This window comes from Falco biarmicus, chromosome 3, assembly GCF_023638135.1.
Source record: "Falco biarmicus isolate bFalBia1 chromosome 3, bFalBia1.pri, whole genome shotgun sequence".
Taxonomy (NCBI): Eukaryota; Metazoa; Chordata; class Aves; order Falconiformes; family Falconidae; genus Falco; species Falco biarmicus.
In genome coordinates, this window is record NC_079290.1 from 80,276,796 (window position 1) to 80,301,222 (window position 24,427).

Here is a 24,427-nt window from a genome sequence, read left to right on the forward strand (position 1 = left end):
GATTCCTCTGTCATTTAGGAAGAAGATAATATCTTAGAAGTGAAAGAAAAATATATGTGGCTCTTATACGAAACTTCATTACGCAAATCAGCACCAGAAAAATACACAGAAAATAATCTGAACCAATGGGATTTCCTGATAAAAGCACTTGTGGCATTCCATAAGTAAAGACTGTTGTGTTTAAGTTGGATATTTCTTTATCTCATTGACACTGCCTAGTTGCTTCATTAACCTTTTTTAACATACTGATATACATGATTTCTTACTCTGTGATGGAGTATGAATTAAGACAGAATTATAAATGCTAATTAAGAAGATGATTAAGAGACTAAGGAATGTCCTGGCATCTCTGATTCTATGTCTCTACAAGTGAAGGTAAACTGTATCTCATAAAAATACATTATTAGATCTTCTAGGGGAATTTTTCCTGGCTCTAAAGAGAAGGTTGCCAGCCCTGTAGTTTCGGTGCTGGCTTCTTCTATGACATGTTGTTTTCTACAGAGTTAGAATTTACAGAGTAACTGTAGATGAAAAAACAGGGTAGATTCATGCTCTTGGTGTTCTAGATCAGGTAATCCAACGTAAGTAAATTGTCTCCTTGTTTATCCTCCAGTGTGTGAGCAGATCTGGATTTCCGAATACGTTAGAACAGTGGGAATTGGACTTGGATGTGACCTTGCTCTCCCTGCCCCAAAAAATCTGATGTAAGGTCAGCCATTACAAGATTATGAGTGCTTCTCCAAGGGCAAGTAGACTTGAGGGGAAGCACAGAGGCATTGCCCCTTGCAGGAGATCTCAGTGCTGCTGGAAAATAAATGGCTTCAGTAGGCCTGCCTGCTGTGCTTTGTGTCTCTCCTGCCTGGGACTTTCTAGCTTAAGAGATCAGGCTTCAGAAAAAGCAGATTCCTTCTGGCCTGCAGGCTGTAAAGACATAGAGTTAGTTGCTATTGATTAATTTGATTTCTGCCTAGAAATATGTATATCTAATGTTTTGGGAAGCCCTTTAGAATCTAAGGGATGCTCTGGAACTAAGCCAAGATGTCTCTTTACTCTCGTCCACACCCTTTAACTTTCTGTCTGTCCCTCTTCTTTGGTATATTAGGGTACGTAGGTTTTCTGAAGTAACTGTGATCTTGCCACCATTTGTAGACAGATGAATTAAAATCTTTCAGTGGAGGTAGGTAGAATAACATACATTTAATTCTGCAGATTATCCCTTGGCTACCATTGCCTGTCTGCTTTTGTGGGATCTCTTTGTATAAGGATGAATGGGTGAAATGAACTTTGGTAGCATGCTCCTAGAACATTCTCATTAAATGGGAAATTATGATCTGTCAGCTCACAGTTACATGTGTTCATTTTTGCCATAGGTGTACTTACTTAAGCAGGTGATCGTTCTAAGCATAATTCTTCTCCATCTGTACATCAGATGGACACTGTATTAAGGCTGTTTCTAGTTGAAATGGGTAATGGTGGAAATATTATTCTGTAGTAATACCAGCAGTTTTCCACTGAAGTGCCCACTAGTTTGTAAGCATATTATAAAACTAGGAATTAGCCAGCACAGTAAATCACATCAGCATTTCACTAGTAATATATGTTGGTTTTCTTTGATTCTTTCAAAACTGTACCATCTTCTGTGTCCCATGTAAACAGACCATAAAGAAAGCACTATACTGTAATAGGGCCCTGATCTACAGAATCTTGAAGCTTCTAGGGGGTGATTGTCAGTAGGTGGTAGTGAGGTTAAAAAGTATGTGGGCACAAAAATATTGCACAGACTGGGATACATTTGCTCAGTGAAACAGTGCAAATGAACCTGGAAGTTGCTGCTTAATTAACAGTGCAGATCACCACAGGCGAGTTTATAAATCCGTGTTGCTAAGCAGTGAATTTTTGTATTTGTTTATATAAATAGCCCTATTGAAAGTGATTGTTGATAAGGGATTAAGAAAGAGCAACCACACTGAAATCTGTACAGCACCTATAACTTCAGGGGACATACCATATATCGCAAGTATTTCTGACCTAGCCCCAGGTTTGCGTAATCATATCTTCAGTCTTTGACCCCTCTAGAAATAAATTATCTTCTCATTGCTTTCATGGTTTGCTATTAATAAACAGGATGAAGACTAATATAATTATTGAGTGTTAATAAAATGTATTCCAACTAATAAAGTTACCTTTCCAGACCTAAGAGTGTTACTAGAGAGCTCAGCATGGATTTGTGGCACCAGGCACACAGGTGAGAGCCGTAGCGTCCTCACAAAACCACAACTGATGGGTAGTGGAGTCAGTGCATCTGAGGAATGTGTTTGCCCACAACATGCAGGGGACAATAGTATGCCAGCAGTGATTCCAGCCTGCTTAGAAGTACTCTTGGCTTTGTTTTCATGTCGGTGTTTTTCTACAGGTGAGCATGGTTAGTAAGAATCTAGTTAGCCAAGATTAACCTGACTATAACTTTATGAATAATGCTGAGAAATCTCACTATTTTAACCGTATGGCTTTCACAGTTCAACCACAGGATCTGCCATCTACAGGGAACTCAGCGTGCAGGGTCGTCTGCATGGTTGTAGCTTCCTGTCTGCTAATGTAGGCATCCTTAAAACAGCTCAGTGAAGGTTTGAGAGCACTGAAAACAGAACAGAGTGCCCTGGCAGCGGGGCTTGGGCATTTTACAATGTAAGTGGCAGTATTCTGGATGTCTCTCTAAGTGCGTTTGTGCTGTTAGCATGCCCTTTTTTGTTATTTGCTAACCAGTGCCATTATGCTTAAGCATAAAATAGCATCATTCTTTTTTCCTATTTAAGCATACTATGCAAAGCAGCCTGATCTGGTCACAGGTGAGAGAACCAGATTACATTTCAAGTGAGCATGAGCAACATGTTGTTTCCCTTAGTGTTTTCTTTATTATTATTGTTTGAAATGGAATGAGACTGATAGCTCAGTACTTGGTAAGTGGGGAAGAAACCCTGTGAATCTGGGGGTAATGGGAGGAAGAATTCAAATACACTGGTAGGAGTAGGATTGGATGGCTGGTCACTGAATGCTTTGCACTAATGTGTTGCTGGTTCCCTTGCAAGTCACATTAACAGCCGTTGCTTGGCAATCTTGATTTTGGTCAGTGTGAAATTGTCAGGTGTTTTTAGCTCAGATGCTGATGACTAAACATATTTGCAACCTAAAGTCTGTGTATTACCTTTATCCATGTTTTTGTTCATCAGAGTCTTCTCCTGTGGCAGATGGTCATTGTTAAAAGAACAAGGTTTCACCATCCCTACCTAGTGTGCTATTTTTCTATTTTGGCTTTTCTAGACCAAATGTTTTTGAAGGTGAGGCTTGTTACCCAACCTCCAGTATGAATTGTTAGTGGGGTTTTGTTTTGATCACATCTCCCAAGCTAAAGAGTTAAAACTATTGGTGTATTTCTGGCTCAGAGATGGGGTAGTACTGCAGTTTAGATCACAGGAAATTAACATTCCAAAATGGGGTAACTCATCTGTGCTTTATTACCTTTGACCAGAAATGACTTCTGTTTTTCTTTAGCATGCATTTCAGCAGATGAGGCAAATAATTACTTAATGTTAGCTGCTCTCCCATTTCATTCCTCTTTACTGATGTGCAACCTGATGGAGTTGCACATGATGGCACCAGCTCATAGGGTGGTCTTTGCCACACACTGAACAAGTGGGTGGTATCTCATAAGTCCTGTGATACAACTGTTAGGCCAGACCTTGCAGTGTTTATTCCAGCAGTGTTTTCATTAACTGCAGTGGGCATCTACCCAAATCCTGGGATTTGGCTGCCTTATACATTTTTTTTCTCCAGGGCTTGCATTCTGTTGTGTTTTGGGAACTGATACAGGTAGATCTTTTAGGCTCTCTAGTGTGACTGCAGTTAATAAGCGTAATAGGATTTGTAGGCTGCAGTGTTATTCCTTGATCAGTTGAAGCTCTGTCCTTGCTTTTACTCTTAAGCGAGGGCTCTCTAAAGTAGCAGCAGCAGGGTGAATTGCATGGCCTGTGCACTACAGGAGGTCAGGTTAGTGTGCTTATGGCTTCTTCTGGCCCTAAAAAATGGCTGTATCATGAAACTGATACGTGAACTGCTTTGTACTGGATCTTGAGGGAGTGCCCCAGTGACTGGAAGGAGAATTAGACTTTTATTGCAAGGTAATGCACTCTTAATCGGAAGTGTGAGTGATGTATATAAAAGTGTATTGGAGCGTATCACCCGTAGGCTAACAAAACGTTTGGTGTTCCAGCCAGAGGATGAGCTCTTGATAGTTTAGCTATGTAGTGTCGGTGCAGGAGCCTGAGTCTCGGCTAGTTGGAAGCTGTTTTTCTCTTGTTTGGCAGCTGTACAGTGCTTCACAAGCAGAGCAGCCAGGTCTCTGCAGTGTGTTGGGACACATCTCGGCCTCTCATGAAATGGGTCAGGTCTGGGGACATGTCCCTGGTAGCAAATTTTGTAACAGTAGGATTATTCACTTACACATTTGAGACCAGGAAACTGCAGCACAATGCTTTTTAATGTTTGATTGGTTAAGTTTGTGAAAGGTTTGAAATTAGAGATACAAGGTTAGGAACTACTTCCATTAGATTGTATCATCTCACCTTGACTTTTGTTTATTTTTTTTTTAATTCCACCCTTGGGCAAGCATGGTCATGTACTTCCATCCTTCCATCCCTGCTTCCTCTTCTACAAATACTCTCATTCTGTTTGCTTCTGGTCTTTTTTTTTTTTTTCCTGGCATTAAGACTTTATTTTTAAAATACATAAGGCTGTAGGGTTTCTCATCAGTAGAATCAAATGAAAATATAATTAAATAACTTTCATTTCTTTGCCAAAAACAAATTATTTTTTCTTGTCTATTTTGGGTGACTTTATCATACCCACAAGGGAATAATTTTCTTCATGTCTGTCAGTGTGATCCTACCTTAGAAATTGAATGATCTTTTAAAAGTAATACGAAATGAAAGTAAATGTTTGAAAAGAGAAAAGTGTGAAATAATTGTATACCATAATATTCAGGGAATTCAGGGTAATTCCCTGTTGAAAAAAAAATAATTTAAAAAGATAAAGTAATGTAGGGAACCCTAATTTTTCCCTGAGACATATCAACATGAGAGTAATCCATTTTATTAGATCTTAGTGTCTGCTGAAGATTTCAGCTGGTTTAGGAAGTGTAATATTTTTGTAATACTGTAAGTGTTATAAAACGATACTGGAAACCATATGGAAACTTAGTTACCATAAGAGCAATGTATTTTAGACCTGTAATTTACTTATGTATTGGACATTTAAAGTTGTAGACCTGTGTTACACATACTTGTAATGAATCAGCATATTTTGCCTATGATAGATTAAGTAAACTTGCGAATGTTATTTGATTTTATTTTTTTTTTTACCCCCCCCCCCCCCCCACTAAAGAGCAAACCAAAACCTCAGTTTAATTGGTTTATTTAAGTGTTCTAGATGGCAAAGTGGAATGGAGCTATAGTTTACAATGTAGGGCTATCTGGATGTATTCCTGCCTCTTTAGTAGTTATGGGCATTATTGTGCTCTCCTGGTTTCAGTTCTCCATCTCTGGGATTTATATAACTTTTGGTTTGCATTTTCAAAATTTTTGAGGTGGCTTTATTTTGGTGCTAATGTTTGTATTTTCTTTACATTTGTGTTGTGTTATCATTTTTCTGAGCTACAGTGTCTAGAAGCTGAAAGGATTTTACGAATGAAGGAGGGAACTTGGCATGGAATACTGTTAATTTCAGTATAGTAGGTGTGTTTTCCCCAGCCTGTGTTCTGGGTTTGCTTTGCTTTGCCATGAGCAACAAAGAGTGAAAAAGAAATGTTTTCTGAAGGGTGTCTGCTTCGCAGGCTAGATCACTAGGCAGGAGCAACTTCTACCATGCTGTTTGTGCCGTGATGGTTTGGGGTACAAGGTGTGTCTCAGGGCTGCGTTTCTAGCTTTGCTGTGCAGGTTGGTAGAGGGTGTGAGTGAAGGTACTCATCTGCTTTTTCTTCTCAAATGGCAGCGTGGATGGATTTCCCCTCAAAAGCCTGTAGGATTGCAATCACCTGAAAGGCGAGAACATTTGCTTCAGTGTTTCCTGTTTTTCACCCAGGGGACACCGTGTTTGTGTACTGACTCATCACTGAGCTCTCTCATGTTGATTTATTCCTCCTAATTATGAGACAGGGTGTACATGAGTGTCACGGAGAAACTGCAGCTATTCCAGCCTTGTGCATTGACAAGATTGCAAATTGACTTGACTGGGTTGGAGGTCCTGTGCTAGTTAATCACTATATCAAAAATTAATGTTGCCAATAATTCTGCTGTGTTGAGGATTGGTTTTTGGTTTGGTTTGAGGTTTTTTTTGGTTTTGTTCGGTTGGTTTTTTTTTTTTGTTGTTTCAAATAAATGGTTAGAGGGGGAATTGGCATAGAAAGAATCAGATTCTACAAACTGGTATAATACACAGCTCTTGCCAAACTCCTGCTAACATCCTGACATCCATAGGATGAAGTCTACCCTGTACCTGTTAAGTTACCTCTGGAAAAAATTCCAGATTTTTTGAGCATATTGGAAGTGTGTGGGATCACTCCCTCCACCGCCCCCCCCCCCCGGTGTTAGACCTTTTCTGAAGAAAGACAATCTGCATAGCATTACCATGAAAGTGGAAGTCCCAGGACCACTTCTGTTTGAAATCATGTTATATTCAGCATGGATTGTAAAGTCCAGGTTGCATCCTATTGCTTGGTGGTTATATATTAATAAAGCCTAGGTCCAAAGGGCTTGTGTTACCTTGTCTTGAAGTTCTTAGTTTCTGTTGCATTTCTTCAATGTGCTGTACTACAGAAACACTCATCTTCATCAGTTGGCTGCTTGTTTTTCCTTACCCATTTTGGGAAGCCTGATGCTGTTACTGAGAACAGTGATGGTAGGTTATTTATGTATTCTGCCTAATTATTTCATGGCTATATACATTTTTTCAGCTTACAGTAAACTAGGATTAACTATTTCAGGCCTCAGTAAAAGACACTATGCATCTGTGTATTAGAATGAGCTGCTTGTTTTGACTCTATCTCCTTATCAGGGGCTGGACTGAAGCATTCATGGAACTGTGAGCAAATCATGGGTTTGAAGTGTTCCCGCTTGTAACTTCATCTGTGGACTAATGGCAGGCAGGGAGGCTTAACAGGTAGCTTTACTGAAAGATGTTTGTGGGAAAAAAAATAGCTGTTGAGCTCAATTTAGCTTGAATTTAGCTTACACTGAAGAATGGTATGCAACTTTTTTATAGTATGTTATGTTTATAGTGTGAAAAGTACCCATGCTTAAAACAGCCTTTTAAATCACACACTGTGTATTATTTTAGTGGGGGAACAAAAAGGCTTTTATTGTGGAGTGCTTTTGTATTATCCTTTATAACCATCGTAGCTCTGTCAGAGAAAGCTGACTTAGTTTTCTGCCTTGCATTCAATAGTATTAACAGGTTTCTCGGGACTTTCTCACTGCGGTTGCTGGAGTCTGTCAGAAAACAGCTGCTTGTGTGGATCCAAGGTACAGCTAGAAATGTGGATTTCAGTCTGTGGAGCTACTACTGGGATGTTTCAGAAAGTTGGCTAGGGAATGCAAATCTGTGCCACGTATCGCTCTGCAAATGTGAACTTTAGAGGGCTCCGCTTCCACTGAAATAGCTTGAGATCTGTCATTTGGAAAATGTTGAAAATCAGGCATTTAAAGCAGTTGCAGTGTTTTCAAGAGAATACATAGTCACTATTGTGGAAAAGTTCGTATGAGGTCACCTGAACTGTTGCTAGGTTGGAGAGACTCATCGTGGGAATGTTTTCCCTTTTACTTTCTCTGATGTCTCTGAAAAAACCAGACCTGCACTGTCCTTTCTACAGAAAGGATTGTAGTATCTAAAAGGCCATGACCATGTAATGCCAAAAAGAACACGCATTGTTACGTGTTTTGTGGAGGTAATGTGAACATCATTGGTCAATGTATAGCTGATGCTTTTGATGGTATGATGACTGATTTCCTGACACACACTCCTGACCCCAAGCAGTGTTGTACAAGGTCTATTACAGCAGAATTGGCTGTAGAGAGTACTTAAAACGCGGCCAAATAAAAATTGTGCTCCCATTTCAGAGCTGTAAATTGGTATTAAGGTGTCTGACCTTGTTCGTTTGTTCCTTCAGAAAACCAGATGCAGCATTATGTTATTACTAGGGAACAAATAACATGGGTAGCATACTCCCTATTTGCTTCACGCTTCTTCATCAGCTTCAGAGTTCAGTTGCTCACTTCTCCCTGAAGTTTAAAGTCTCTCCAGTTTTAGCTACTTTCAGTTTCATGTTTATTTTGTTAACATTGCTTCATTTCCTCTATCTCAGTTCACAGTGAGATCTGGAATTTACAAGTCCAGGTAAATCATAATTAAACAAAACTAGTTCTGCCAGGCTCAGGACACTTGTCTGCTTCCTTTCTTCCCACCCTCTTTGGTACTTTGTCAGGAGCACTGTATTGGAATTATCCCCCACATTATAGAACAAGCTTTAAGGACAAAAAAGAAAAGCTTGTTTTAAGAAACAAGTTGATGTGAATCTCTGTAGCTATTTATATTTATGCAGTTGATGTTATGAGGGGCAAGAACTACATAATTTGTAAATTAATCTGAACTCCTTCTATGTGGCACTGTATGATTGTAAAGCTACATAAGTATGATCTAGATTTATGCAAAACTCACATGTTTCTCACTACCTCCTTCCAAATAACAATGTAGCCAAATGTAAAGGGATGTGAGCAGAAGATTAATCCCATTTTTTTAAATTTTTTTAATAGACAAGTAAATAAAGTAAGAGTTTAGTTCAGACATATAGAAAGTCAAGGTACTTTGACAAACAATAAAGCCTTGAACTTTTTATTATCACCTCCATGCAGAGGAGTGTAGGAGCTGCAAGTTAATGACTGATCCTGCATGACTCATTGGGTGTATATAGGATAAAAAGTGAATGTTCAGGGGAAGTTCCCCATGAAAGAGGAATTGCTGTATGGTAGTAAATATGGCAGAAGCTCTCCTTGCATATTTGTAGAGAATGCTGTTTGTTAGCACATGAGAAATGAAAGGAAGTATCTGCATCACTGCTAAATTTACAGTGTCCTGCTGAGGTCTCAGTGAAATTTCATTTTCAGAGAGCAGTGTAGTGATTTCCTGCAAGTTGAGACATGTCATAGAAATTGTTTGTCAAATGCAAATTCTGATTAAAAAGTGTATAAATTTTTTTGTGGTGTGATGCAGCTTTTACTTTTTTCTCTGCCAGGAGTTTACATTGGTCATCCAAACTGTATGTATAATCTTTTTATCTGTGAGAATACAGGTTGTCTCTAATGAAAGAAGATTTTGGTCTAGTATTAATCCCGTTAAGTTTTTAATTCCCCGCCTTTGAACACAGTTTTGGCCTTGGCTGATTCATACACTAAGCTTTGCAGACTTTTAAGGGTTAGAGTGCTTTTTCTCTACTTTTCTTTTCTGGGTCTCTCTTTAATGTTGTTTGCAGGGTGAAAACGATGTGCAGAATCATCATCTCTTCTCTTCCTGCAGCCTAAAACCAGGCAGATTTAAAAATGCAGGCATTAAGCCTGGGTAATAATTTCTCAGTAAATATTTTACTGCTTTTCCATCTGTTACACTAAAATGTGACTTAAACTAGGCATAAATCTAGTCAGAAAAGGCCACTGGGATATTAATCATCAGAATCCTCTTAGACATGTGCTTGGTATGAGGCCAGCTATTCAGAAGTTTAACAGCGCACATATGTTTCTTATCTGTCTGGCAGCTTGCCAATGAAGTAAACTGAGTTTGTGATGGTTTTATCTCTCTGTAAAGTACACTGCTTGTTTGGTGCAAGTTCATGCAGCTTTTCTGTACACTGCACATGGTGCATAACCTGCTATTGAAGAATGGGTTCTCTTCAGGGTGCTTTCAAAGAGCTATAATCTCTACAGCGTTGCATGGTAAGAAGTGATATCGTTCATGGTTGACCTTTTCATAGTGCTTCCCTATGAAGTATGTCGAGCCAGATTTAATACTACTTACTCAGAGCAGAGGAAGAGACCGTATTTCAAGTAGAGTAATACTGTGGAACCCAAACATAGCTGAATGAAACCTCACCCTGCTTCTACTCCTGCCATTCTGACTTGGAGGAAACATTCATTTATGTAAATACAACTCTTTCTTGAGTCAAGTCTGGACTGGACCCAGCATTTCTGTTTCTCTCTTCATAGGAGCATGCTTCATACTCAACAGAATAATGATTATTTCATATCCTAATTATGGAACTGATTCATCCTCTGGGGCATGGAAAGCAAACAGTAGGAGTGTGAATAATTAAAAAACTAGCATAATTTTAAGATAGGAGGTAAAAATAAAATGCAACTCCATTGAAAAGTTTTGTGATAAAAGAAAAATGGCTTGCATTAGAGAAACTTTTTAAACAATCTAAGATTATGGCTGAAAGAACATATTTTCATATTAATGTGTTAATTTCTTGCAAACAAAGTGTAATTAATTTTTTTCTTGCCTTTATTTCTCAAGGAGAAGAATGAAAGCTCGTGCTCCTCCTCCACCAAATCAACCTTCTGCAGCAAGTAGAACTCACAGTGAGCATAAGTCACCTGCAGAGACAGCTGTAATTTCTGATCAGAACCTTGTGAGCATGAAGGAGAACATGATAAACAGATCAGTGGACTTCACAGTCATTTTGCCCAGTGGGGTGGAGCAGAAGAGCACAGTACAAGGAAGGTAAGACTTTGATTAGTTCATGGTTTCTTGGGCCCTCTGTTCCCAGTAGGGTAGTTGCTCATATTAATGCCTGCCTTTTTGAGTTGATGGGATTTCTCCGCCATGCTTACCTGTGCATTTTAGGCAGTTGTTGTACCAGATAGTCCTGAGCGCCATGTAGAATGGACCATCTCTGCTGGGGCAGGAAGGATTTAGCAACTGTTTTGTCCGTTTTCCCCATGGTCACTCTCAGCACATGTATGGGTCCGTCTCTTCCATGTAGTGCCACTGGTCTAGTCTTAGGTTGTATCACATCTCATAAAACAGAGGGGTTTTGGTGCAGTGGAAGTAGGTGCTGCTGCCAAACAGCAAAATCCAGACAGTATGCCTGTCTGGAGTCGTGGCAAGAAGCAAACTCAGAAGATGAATGATGCATCACATTCAGAGATCCTGCCTTCACAAATACATTGCAGTTGTGTAGACAGCCAAAACATCTGGTATTTAGGAAGCCTTTTCTATATAAAAGAGAGAGAGGTTCTCCTTGTCACTGAGTTCAGTCAAGCACTAATTGTATAGGAAAGGCATTTTTGAGATCATTTTCTTCACCATGGGAGCTCTTCCTTTTCCTCATCTTCTCAGTGAAACTTTCCAAAAGAGGGAGACTTAGCTTTAAGAAAGAATTTGGAAGAGTTTTAAAAATATATTAAATACTGTGATGAAACTGTGGCAAACAATGGTGTGATCAGCAGTGGTCAAGAAACTGTAGAGAGTGATAATACTAGGTTGGGAGGTTATGTAGATGCCTGTTGATAATTCAATGTCTGTGCTTATTTTACATTTGGGGTTTGCAATAGTTATTCTTCATTCCTGTAAAACTATTCTTGGTCTGCTCTATTAGCCCATTTTGACTGTTTGTCTAGTACTTACTTTGATGGCTGAGAATGTGTCCAGCAGCATGTAGTGTCTGGTACTTCATTCTTCCCCCTACTTTTCTTGTAGAAATTAGTGTTTGCTTAGCTGCTTCCAGGAGACCAGTGCAACTTGTGTGAGTCAGCCCCAAAGCCAGAGTGATGTTAAAGATTTTAAGGGAAAGCAGTGCTTATCAGAGTTCTCAAATTATACATTTAGTGATCAAGTTTTTATGAGGCAATTTGGACTTAATGAAAGAAAGAAGAGGCCTGGAAAGTAGAGCAGGGCATGAAACTCACTGGCCGTTAGATCCCAAAGAAAGGTGGTATTTCATTGGCAAATGCAAGCCACCTGGGAGCTAACAAGAGACATGCAGCATTTTGTATAGACGGATACAGAACTGCCGTATGGTTAGAAACGATTTTCTTTTCCCTCAAAAATAACCCAATCCTAAAGCAGACACTCTAAGAGTACTACAAGTGTGGTGTTTTAATGTGACCTTTTGAAGAACATAAAAGCTACAAGCAGCAGAGAACAAATGGAAAATGGCTGTAGAATAAATATTTTGTCTCTCGCACAGGTGATTATTTTCACTACCATTGCTATTAATTACACTGAGACGGAGCATTTTAATTATCAGAATCTTTAGTTTGTGGACTAAAACCTGAAATGTCAAAAATTAAACCTTAGATGTTTCTGTGGGGTTATTTATGCCATCTACATTAAGCACTCTAAGCAACCAAAACGTTCTCTTCATTGTTCTGTCAAGGTGCTTCTCTCCATTGTATGCATGACAGGTCTAGGCCCCTGATTTATTTCTGTATGTGAGCACTGGTTATGTTTTTAGGGTTGTGGAACACAAACAAGAAATGTCAGGAGCATCTGAATTTTTTAGGGGATGAACTGTCTTTAGTCTCCAGGTTTGGGTGAAAGCCCAGGCGCTTTTGTCTTTTTTGCATTGGTTTGATGTTGGGAACTGGACAGCTACAAAGTGCAACGATACTCAGAGATAGATATTTAATGATGAAGATACTAAAGTAAAAAAATGTTTCATGTAGTTTGAAACAAGTGTGGGAGCCAGTGCAGGTAATAAATTATTTTCCCTGTTCACTCTTTTTATCTACAGTGTTGTCAAGGAAGGACATTTCAGACAAATTCTGCTGTTGTTTGTACTGCTATAAATCTTCAGTATTTTCATTGCCATCATTAAAACTGAATTCTGCAAAATCTGTTTTTGAGTACCCTGGGGAAATAGCTTTTCTGTTGCAGAAAAATTTGCAAAACCTTGCCCTGGGCATCATCATAATGAAAAATCATTCTGTAATTTCAAGAAAGCAGTTCACAGAGCAATGAATACACTAGAGGGTGTTTGACAATATAACTACTGTAGTTAATTAGTATAACTTAAGGTTATTATAAATGAACCAAGTTAAAAGTCAAAATTACCTCTTTCAGTTTGTTCATTTGTATGTAAGCAAAGCAACTTGTTGTTAATTTTACTTTGTTACAGAAAGTTCCTATAAATATGAGCAAGAGGGCAGAAGATTCTCATGAAATTTTCTTGAAAGATAGTTTAAGAAAAAAAGAAAGGATGTGCTATTTAAAGATATTATATTGGAATCTGGAACATTTAAATAGTTGTATTTATAAAAGTTAACTCAAAGTGACAGTCTTTCTTTAAGAGTTTATTGCCGTCTTATAATGCATAATTTATTCCAGATTTTGGAAATACGTAGTGCAGATTTTAGGACAAAGTTAAGTCCTTAAGGAGTGTGTGCAGCAATAGAAGTATTAAAAAACTGTTTTCTTTTTTGAAATAATTGGTCCCTGTGAACTCTACTGTAAAACATGTAAAAGTATTCATGAAAAACTGTTAGCCTTCTTCCCCCTTGAAAAAGGTTATAAAATACCCACCAATTAATCTATATTTGTACTGTTGCATGAGCACTAACTGATGTGCTGAAAGGGTAGGCAGAGTGTTGGCCATTTACACACGATGTGCATAGATCTGTAGTAGATCCACACAAACTGTTAGCAGGTCTGACAGAGGCAATGGCTAGAAAGAAAGAAAGTGGCTTTAGAGAGAAAGAAAATAAATGGAAAAACTCACAAGAGTTGCCAGAAACTTTTTGTTTGTGATTCTCACAGGTAATACTTTCAATGGGTAACCTATAAATAAAGAGATCCTGTGTCTGTCTCCATTCACACTGACACTGAGGAGGACTTCCTGATTAACACAGATATAGACATTTATTGTCAGCAGCTTGAGAAGTCAGTAGTATTTGAAATAACACTGCAGAAAAATGATGAAGCTAAATGATGTTTGGTTTGGAGTTGTCAGCACATGGATGACCAATAAGTGGAACAGTAGATTGGACGGTTGTTGCTTCTGCTGTTATCTTAAATGTTACAAAAGTTGCCACGCAGAGCAGGATACTAGAGCAAATAATAAATTAGCTGAAGGTGTAGCCCCAAACTCAGAGCTCAGTGCACAGTATGTTATATGGAGCATAAAACTAATGTGAGAATATTTCTGTGCTGACACAATTCTTGGTGAAAGACTTCTATAGTGATATTAATTGTGGATTTATAGCTCAGTATATAGAATGGTGTCTCAAGAAGGACTGAAGGTGCGAAATCAGCCCAGGTTGGTAAAACATGAAAGAGGTGCTGTTAGAAGAAGATGAACAGGGCTCACACAGCAAAGGATTAAAAAGGAGCTTAACTAAATACTAAATAGGGGTCAGGTCAAAACTACAGCAGTTCAATGTAGGCTTTAAAAAAAAAAAAATCTTAGTAGAAAAATGTGCAGAATAATTGATGTTGGAAGAGGCCACTGGAACTTAACTGCTCTAACTCCCTGCTCAGTGCAGGTCTCACACAAGCAGGTTCCTCCAGGCAAGTTTGAACAACTCCAGGGAGGAGGTTTCTGAACCTCTCTGTACCCCTGTTGCAGAGCTTGACAATCCCCGTGAAAAAATGTTTCCTTGCACCTAAATAGAATTTCCTGTCTTAGCATGTGTCTATTGCCTCTTGCCCTCTTGCTTTTCACCACCAAGAAAAGTCTGGCTCTGTAAGCCTACCAGTTAGTACTTACAGACAGCAACAAGATCTCCCTTCACCCTCTCATCTGAAGGCTCAACAAACCAGTCCTCTGCTTCTTCTTGTGTCATCTTGATGTTCCTTTGGTGAACTTGCTCATTTATGGAAAATAAGACCCAAATACACACGAGCAAAATAAGAAAAGAAGTAGTAAGCATTCGTGGGTATATGTTTGTCGTGCTTCCTGTACTACTTCTGATGCAGCTTGCTATTTAGTGTTTACATTTCTGGTTGTGTCGGAAAGTTTCTGATCCTTTCATAAAGTGTGTTGCAGCGTGAGAAAATAATAACCAACTCTATTTTCTGTTTTAAAATGCAGATAGTGAAAGTGTCAGAGACTTCAGGTCACCCCCTTTCACTACTGTTTTTCTTTTCCAATCAGTTGTCACTTCAGAGACTCACATTAGTGTGTTTGGCATTGACCTAAATAAAGAAGATTTCTTCCTTCTGTTTGAGATATTTTTTAATGGGCATTTGTAGCATAAAAGTAGAAGGTAATAGGAAAGTGAATGTCATTTGATAGAGTACAATTTGATTGATTATCCTACACATTTTATTTCCTAGATGTACAAGGCTGTATTTTAGAATGGATTTCTCTTTGTGATCCAAGGAGGTTAGGCTAAACCACAGCCAAAACAACTCTGGTGGTTTCTGCCTCAAACTGTAGATGCCTTTGCTGTATTTTGCTGGTGAACAACAGGACACAAGTGGTCTGACACGCTCAAATTTGATCAGGACTTCAGTCTGATAAATACTGCTGATGTAGTAGTTATTCTTTACTGTTCAGAATTGGTGTTAAACATCAAACAGCTTAGTAGCAGAGTATCAGGACAAAGTACTGTCTTTTGCTAAGAATAGTTTTCTGGACGATCTTACCTGAATCTTAAATTGGGTTGATGCTCCGGTTTTATTTCTGTGCTCTGGTATTTGCTTATCAGTCATTGATACGTGGTGTCTGTCACAGTGTTTGGTCTCTCCACGCAAAATTTCAGCAACATCTTATTAAAATCAAGTATTTTGTTTGTTAGCTGAGTAGTTGAGAGAGCAGGAGACATTTAACTTCTTCATTTCAGCTTTAGATTTAATTTATGATTAGAACCACCTGAATTTCAAAATAGAGTATGCTTTCTATCAGGTCTTAGAAGTAGGTTAACATAAAGTGCACATATGTCTGGAACAAGATAGAAGCGAAGACTCACTCTGCATCTTCCAAGAGCCGTATTCAGCTCAAGGTTAGAAAGCAAAGTTAATCTCAATTAGGAGATGGCTCAGTACCATTCTCTTGCTTTGTTTTTGTGGCTCTCTTCTGTGTGTGGCATATACATGGAGTTACTTGAAACAGAACTCTCATTTAAAATCAAGCTGAACTGTATTACAGTTTAGAAGAAAAATTCTTCAGGTTGGTGAAAGAGAAATCTGATACAAGAATAACTTCATTCCACGGACTTCCCAGCTCCCATACTTCTCTGGAAACACATTAATTTTGCATTTTGTTTGTAGAATTCCTCTGATATATTCTTTCCTTTTTTCTTGTTGTTTGTTTTCTTTTTTGTTTTCTTTTGGTTTTGTTCCTTTTGAACTATTTTGGAAATTATTTTCCCAAATGTACATTTTGGGAAGTGCATGCTATTCACTTTGAAGTTATTTCAAAAGCTCCACAGATACTGCTCAATTTATACCTCTAAATGGTACAGATGAAGCCTGGGGATGCTTTTCATGGAACAGTTGTGTATTCTGAGCAGCATGGCTCCAGATGGGTTGTTCCTTAAATGTGATACTTAACACACACCTGCTCTGTAATCAGCAGTAAGATGAAACCTCAAATTTCGCTGGATTTTTAAATTGGTCATTGTCTGGACAAGTGTGTTCAACTTGCGTGATTACAACTTATTTTCTCAGATGGATGGTGTGGATTCTAACCTTGTTGCAATTGTGATACTGTTTCTGCCGAACATATTTCGTAATTTCTGTGGAAGGTGCACAGAATCAAAACCTGTTCTCTTGATAAACTATGTATTTCTTTTAAAATCCCTTTTCAAGTGCTGTGGTTGGGGTTTTTTTAAAGTGTTTTTAATGAAATAGTTGATATGAGGCAAGGTAACTGTCCAAATTTGAATGAATTATCACAATATTATGCACTACATCAGTATATTAGTGTTCCACTTTAAATAGACATGTCTAGCATACAGAACACCAGGTATTGCGGTTCTGCCAGGTTATTTGCTTTTCTCTTAAACAATAGTAATAAGGCTGAGGAGGGAAAAAACACATGCAAATTCTAGTTTAGAAGAAATATGTCTGTAAACAGACAAACTGAGATCTGTATCAGGCAGACCGACACTTTTTAAAATTCTCACTGCAGCACAGTTTAATGAATGTTAATGTATTTTCAATATTCATATTCAAATGTAGGTATAGGTGGGGTTCTATAGTTTGGATGAAGTAGGTATAAATGTTTCTGTTGGTTTGTGGTATATTACAGTTGAATTGAACATGGCTGTGAAATACAGATGTTTGCAGCTTGAGGAAAGTGCCAGAATAAGTCATCATGAAATGACCTGATACAGTTTAAATTTAGATGCTACATGGTTCTATTTAGATGCTCTCTGTGTTAGCAGTTACCACAGTGCTCTATTTTTCTGAAGCCTCCTTTACATATGAACAACTTCTGTTTTCCTTGTTTGATCTTCAGTCATCATCTTTTCAGTCTGTTCTTTCAGTGTGATCACTTCTATAAATTTTCCACGCTTGCCACTTTTTCAGCTCACACTGTGTAACTCAGTTGAACTTGAAATAGGTTACTATAAAGCAAGTCCTTTCTCATCTCTTGTGTGGGAAGATCTGTCACCTACATATTAGTCTTTTGCCTGTTAATCAAGGGATTGTTCTTGTTTTCCGTTCTTGTCTTTGCTATTAGCTCTCCAGGGTTCTTCAAGTTCTTGAGCAGTTGTTGGCAAAAACCATAAACTTAGAAAGAAGATGGGCAGCCCCCCCCTCCCCGCCCCTGCCCCAAGTAGCTTCTTAGATGCCGACAGCTTGCAGTTGAAGTGCAATTCTTGAGCTACAGATGTAATGGTGGTAGCTAATAACCTGTGAAGGATTTAATTTTCTTTGAATTTGCTTGCATTTTGAATCTGTTTTTGAATACAGTTTTTCTAGTTTACACATTAGAAGAGATGCCAATTCCTTTGGCAAATGTGCTGCCTGTGCACTTATTTTCACTTCTGCTAGAAGAAAAATATCCCATATGTATGACAGGCTTCAGGTACAAATGGTAATTTTTTTCAAGTTACGTTGTTTTGTTGATGACAGAAACTAGTTTATGAAACCAGAACTTTTCAGAAACAACTAGTTTTAAAACCCATGTTTTCTCTGATTCTGGATGGAATTTTAAGGAGGAAGGTTGAATAAAAGGAACCCTTCAGTGCCTTGGTATAAGGAAATTTCTGGGGTGTGGAGGAACATAGTTTGTATCTGCTGTGTGAGGCACTATCAAGCTCCAGTGAGTGTTGAGTTATTGACACAAAATGGAGTACCTCCATGCAGAGGCATGGCATAAGAGAGCAGTGGTGACTGTTTCTTTTTAACCTCATGGTTTAAGTATCACATCTGCAATAATAGTTATTGATAATGCAAATACTTGAAACCAGATGTTTTTATATAGGGTTACTATCCTGACTAAAATAAATATGGAAGGGATCTCTTGTACTTGGAAATATTGCTGGTATCAGGTGGGTTCAGGGAAAGTTGTAAGCTGGAAACAAAAATATTGTCTACCTTTCATTGCAGATTTACATGCTCCTTTTTGAGTTGCATTATGTGATGGTTCAGGTCTAGGTATAGTTTTATCTTACTATGAGTGCATCATTTATTTATATCTTGTCTTCGTGTTAAGGAACAGGGTTTGAATTGGAGAATCTAATGTATGGATTTAGCAGATAAGCCAAGAGCGGATAAAGTGCATCATGTTTGTTAGTGCTATTATTGGCACTGTTGTCTGCCTTATAATGAACAGTTAATTGCCAGCTCATAAACATACTGAAGTGCAAATATATGTAATTCCTAACATTTTATCTGATCTGTTTAGCATTTCAAAGCATTAGCGCTGTTCCCTCCCAAAGATAGTTAACTAGTGACACATCCACAGTTTCCATTGTCTTTTTCTCCCATATGAAAACTGAGGTACTTTTTTAGCTAATGGTGAATGTCTTCTTCCCTGCAGTAAAGCTGTGATGGATCTGTTGGTTGATTTATGCAGCCAGTATCGTTTAAATCCATCCCAACATAGTCTTGAACTGAAGTCATCAGGAACTCAACAACCTCTGAGTTACAAGCCAAACACTTTGATAGGAGCACTGGATGTACAGACAGTACTTCTGAAGGAGAAGGTTCCTGAAGAGAAGACAAAACGTCCCCTGCCAAGGGTCCCTGAGGTTGGTATGCTGTAGGGCTAAAATGGTGTGATGAAACATCATTTCATTCCTATGCTTTCAAGCAGTTCATTCAGTCTTGGCATCTTCAAACCAGATGGGAAAGGCTTGAGATTGACTATAACCTGCTTAACTGATTTACATTCAGACTGGTAGGTGCAGTCTGAACTCCTGCATTTAGACAAAATGTTATGTTGCCTGTGGTTGGACAGATGGAAATCTGGTCTTATAAAGACCCTTGATTGAAGACGGGGGTGACTGAAAATTGCAGTAGTGGCTGAAATTAGGGTTATGGGGTTGTGTGGAGATAGACAGGGTTTTGGTGGTTATTTTGTTTGCCATCCTTATTGAAGATATGCAAGAAGACTATTTGTTAATAAATGTGTTTCACGGTAATGTGAAGATTAAGCAGTAGCCATTTTCCAAATGTGTTTGCTGAAATTATTATTATTCTGAATCAGAATAGCTGATTACACTGTCATGCCTTTCAGAGTAGTACTTGTAAACATTCACAAATTATGTCTGCCTCTGATTCCTTTTCTTTGTTTGCCTGTTCTTGTGAATGTCTCGTTAGTGACAGGGATGTTCCGAGATATTTTTTTTATTATTTTTTTCTAATAGTATTTTTTGCAATAGTGTGCATGTGGGATAAGTTTGTCTAAGAGGAGTCAAGACACCACAGAAGTCCCCACTGCCTTTCTTGCCATCACAGAGGGAGGGCTGAGAGTTTGGGTTTGTTCTGCAGAAATCTGTGAGGCTGGTAGTGAACTACCTGAAGACACAGAAGGCTGTGGTTCGAGTTAGTCCAGAGGTGCCTCTCCACAACATCATCCCAGCTATTTGTGAGAAGTGTGAAGTCAGTCAAGAGCACATTGTTCTTCTGCGAGATGGCATCACTGGAGAGGAGCTGGAACTTACCAAGTCATTGGAGGAGCTGGGTATAAAGGAGCTGTACGCCTGGGACAGAAAAAGAGGTGAGCTGATACTGAAGGTGGTTGCTGCAGGGTTAGATGACATGCCAACAATATTACGGGCAACTTAAAGGCGTTTGTACTCTTGTTCCTTTGTGGCCAGCTGAAGCAGTGGAGTGAAAGCTCAGTCCAGAGAGCAGCATGGGTTTGTTCAGTGAGCCATGCCCAGAGTGGCAGCCAGGACAGCAGTGTGCCCAGCTGTCCCAGGCTGCTCTTGGGCCCTTTGCCAAGCTGGGCTGGCCCCTGGCAGGGCGCAGGTCGGCCTGGGGCAGGGCAAAAGGAGGAGCTTTGCTACCTCCTGGAGCTGCTGTCAGTACAGGTATGCATAACACTGGGGCCTCGTCCAGGCAGAGCCTGTCACCTACCTGTGCTGTGGGTTGGAGAGAAAGAAAGAAGAGAGATGCCATAGTTATGGCAGCTGTGAAAGCTGAGAGGCAGAGGCGACAGACCAGGGCTTATGAGAAACAGACTGTGGATAGGTTCAGAGACGGTTCCTCCAAAGATCAAGATATTGACAGTTTAGTGAAGATATGCTAAGAGGTATTTGTATTTAAAATTCTGTTCTCTTGTTTATTCACTCTCATTTTCTGTTCTTGTAGATGATATTGTAGCAGCAGTTTCTTAGACTTGAGATTTATCAGCCCGATTGTGTATTCAAATAGCGTAATTATGCAATGTGCTTTAAAATATACCTGGTTTAAAAATACACGTTGCCAAGCACTACTTCCTTTGAGGTCAGAAAGGGATATTCATTAAAATTGTCTCCTGCAGTTTGTCTCAATTGGTATCGCTTCCAGTACAGTGAATATCCTTATTTATTGTTTAGGTAACATCAGTCTGGTAGGTGCTGAGCAGCAGGCTTATTTTTTATTTATATAGTTATTTATTTATGTTGATGTTCTGTCTCTTCTTTCAAACTCCTGTGGTAAGTGACGGTTCTACCTTTGTGTGAGTCCAATTCCAATGAGTTTAGCCTTTGAAATAAACTAAATGTCTCCTTTTCCTTTTTAATTATTAGGACGCTCAAAAAAGCGGCTGACAACATGTCATAACTCAATTGCATGTTTGTTTGGGTTTTTAAGGCTGTTTACTGGTAAACATAAGCTAATCATTTTGGAGCAACATATTGAACATGCAGAGTATTCAACAGGATTCATTCAGCATACTTCAGGGACAATTTACCGAGTAGTTAGCCTAAGCGTTCCTTAAACTCTTTTCCTTTAAAATGGAAGTGATGGGGTGTATACTAGTGCAGTATTGGTCCTCGAATCTGGTTGTTGCATGTACAGTTAAAACCAAGACTTTACTTCGGGGCTGTGTTTATAGCAGCAGATTATATAACACTTCATAGTGTGCTGCTCTCTGCATCAGAGTGTTGGTTTTTTTTAATATTTTATTCTTTTTTTAACCTTTCAGTATACTTTTCATTATGATAAAATCTCCCTGATCCTGAGTGTATTTCAGCCTTTTCTGCCTTCCTCTTACTCTGCACCATGGTGTCTGATGAGGAAACTGGTAAATACACATTAAATAGAAGATTTTCTTTCTTTCAGCAAATTCCTTCTTGCCATGTTCTCGTTTGTAATCTCCAAGAGGAATAATCCCATTAGTTTCAGTATCAGTCGGTCTCTGAATTGTGCATTGAGTAGATGTCTGGTCTGTTTAGTAATCGGGACAGATTTTTAAAACACATTCTCACTAACAAGTAGGGCATCAGAGGTGTTGAAAGTATAGGCTGTGCTTGTGAGAGCAGATTCTAGAAAAACTTTCCGGTCATCTTTCTCTCCTTCCCTGAAACAGAAATACCAAGTGCTGAAAGATTATTGAAAGACAAGCTCTGCTGCCACCTGCTTACTTTATTTGATTTAGCAGCTGAAGTAGCTTCACAAGTGAATCGGTTATTAATACAAAGCTAAACTTCTGCTGGTAGTAGCTCTGTATGTCTGTTGTCAGTCAATATTTTTTCTTTTAATGCTTAAGAAAATAAGTACTAGGAGTAGTGAATTAATATTGTGGCTTATGAGGCAATATTAGAACTTTAATATGTCTTCTCTTGTCCTTTCATTGCCTGCCCTTTCCAGTTCCTCCATCAAAAACTCAGTCTGAACCTTCTCTGAACTACAGAGGTACTGTACAATGCTGCTGAGGGAAAAGAGTCTTTCCCTTCACACTATATTTAATGTGTGTTTGGTAGATGGATCTTTAAGAGTGTTCCATAAAAGTGCTGTAGAGAAACAAGCTATCTTCAATCTGTGTTGTCTTCTGCAAAGTGTTGTTTCTGTGTCTGTGCTTTTGGCTGGAACAAACCCTTCTGTGCCTGCCGCTTCTTCAGTAATTGCCATTGAAATGCCAGCAATTAACAAGTCCTGTCATTTAACTGTTCTGCACTATATTTCTATACAGATTCCAAGTCTTTTCAGGTTACCTAAAGAGTGATTAGTTGAATTTCAGAAATACTAACATTTCAGCGTCTCTTGGATTCAGATTTTATTTAATAGCAAAAAGAATATTTTGAGATCTAAGAGATCTTCCACTGATTTCAATGTACATGCAACTAAGCATTTTAATATCAAAAACACGTATACATTGGTTAACTCTGAATAGATGATGACTTCTGAATTGCTACAGTAGATGGGGTTTGATTAGATTACATCACTGCTTCTGCTTCTAGTTAAATAGAAAATGTGTATGTTTAATATATCCTTTTCCTCCACTGAGTCTGTTATAAAACATTACTTATATTAATTATCCTCAAGAAAGGTATGGTTGTTGATTTCTAACTGGCTATACTCCTTTGCATTACTAATGAACACACTATCACCAAAATAAAACTGTGGATAACTTTACTTTAAATTTTCAGGAAGTCCGCCTCCAGTAAGTGACAGTCATCGAGCAAATCAGCTCATGGCCTGTTGCCTCCTGGCTTCACTAATGCCAGTACTTCTTCCCCTAATGGTCTGTCATTACTTGCTGTGGCTTCCTCCTATGCAAAGCAGAATACTAGAGAGAGTATCTACTGTATTTATTTAAGAAAAAATGATAAAGATTTATAAAGATTCCTTGTTGTTTTGAGATGATACGCTGTGTTTAAAATCCCAGTTTATTGGTATTATACAACGTGTAACGGTAGTGTTGATCATCAGCTGTTACTGACATAGCTTATGCTAGGCTTTCATCATTATTGTTCATAGTTAAAGGCTATGTAAGGGAATCGTGATCCACATCCAATTTCAGCCCAGCCCCAAACAGCAGTTTCTGGTGAATGAGCATAGGCAGCGCTTAGTATTTGAGAAGAGTATTAAATCATTACTGTGTTTTTCTGCAGTGGAGTTGCAGACGTTCTTAAGGATAGTTTCTCCCTGTTTTCCTCTGGGTTCATCTTTACTTTTCTGCTGTGCTTTGAACTACTGTGTGTGCCTAACACCTTCTAACACCTGACATGTTGAGATGCAAAAATGATCTGTGTGAACAACATGTATTTTGTATGAAATGCAAATCAGTTTACAGGAGTTCTGGGATGACTCTTTTTTTGTGAAGGAAACCTTTATTTTGTGTCAACAAATAAGGCATTTTTGTTTGCTTCTTAATTGTTACTAAACAAAGAAATATTTACAAGAGAAAGCCATTTTTCTCTGCACATTAAACTTTCTGTGTGGTAGTGGGGTATTTGGATGTGCTTGGAACCAGGGAGAAATCTTTATAGCATTATGCAATGCCCATTAAAAAAAAACCTGGAAGAGCTTTACCATCTGTATATTAAACATCAAACCAGTGGTTTTTCCCTGTAATGCATGACGTTATCATTTTGCTCATCCAGCTTGGGTCCTGTTGGGGAAACTGAAGGGGAAACTAAACAGTTTGAGAGTTCATACAGTTCCTTAGCTGGTTCAAGGAGGACATGTATGTGTGAGCTCTTAACAGCCTGAAATGTGTATAAACTTGCCTCTTCTTCCACCTGAAGTAAAAGCACCAAAATGAGAAAAGATGAGCACAACCAGCTTGTTGAAGTTCTAAGGAGAGACCTTTCTCTAAGGGGAAGGCCTCTCTTCTCTTCATGGAGCTTTATCTGCATCCACATTGAGAGTCTTTCCATTAACTTCACTGTGTTAAGTCAGGCCTGTGAATTGTTGAAGGTACTCACCATCATCTTTTTAAATTTTTTTTTCCCCCTAGTACTTCATGAGTTTTAAGTGAGACAAGTAACAAGCATTTCTGAAG

At 38.6% G+C, this 24,427-nt stretch overlaps 1 protein-coding gene across 10 annotated transcripts in view; it reads left to right on the forward strand.

The window, feature by feature from the left end:
• Nucleotides 1–24,427, forward strand: part of COBL (cordon-bleu WH2 repeat protein) — a 208,736-nt gene that overhangs the window by 80,666 nt on the left and 103,643 nt on the right. For 7 of the 10 annotated variants that reach the window (XM_056331754.1, XM_056331752.1, XM_056331750.1 and 4 more), the window contains 4 exons: nucleotides 10,612–10,818; nucleotides 19,031–19,241; nucleotides 19,984–20,212; nucleotides 22,291–22,335. In XM_056331754.1, coding sequence (XP_056187729.1) covers nucleotides 10,619–10,818; nucleotides 19,031–19,241; nucleotides 19,984–20,212; nucleotides 22,291–22,335 — 685 coding nt within the window. In that variant the 5' untranslated portion in view covers nucleotides 10,612–10,618. Of the gene's footprint in view, nucleotides 1–10,611; nucleotides 10,819–19,030; nucleotides 19,242–19,983; nucleotides 20,213–20,259; nucleotides 20,750–22,290; nucleotides 22,336–24,427 lie in introns of those variants that run through there. The other 3 variants (XM_056331753.1, XM_056331758.1, XM_056331760.1) reach the window with 2 other exon arrangements.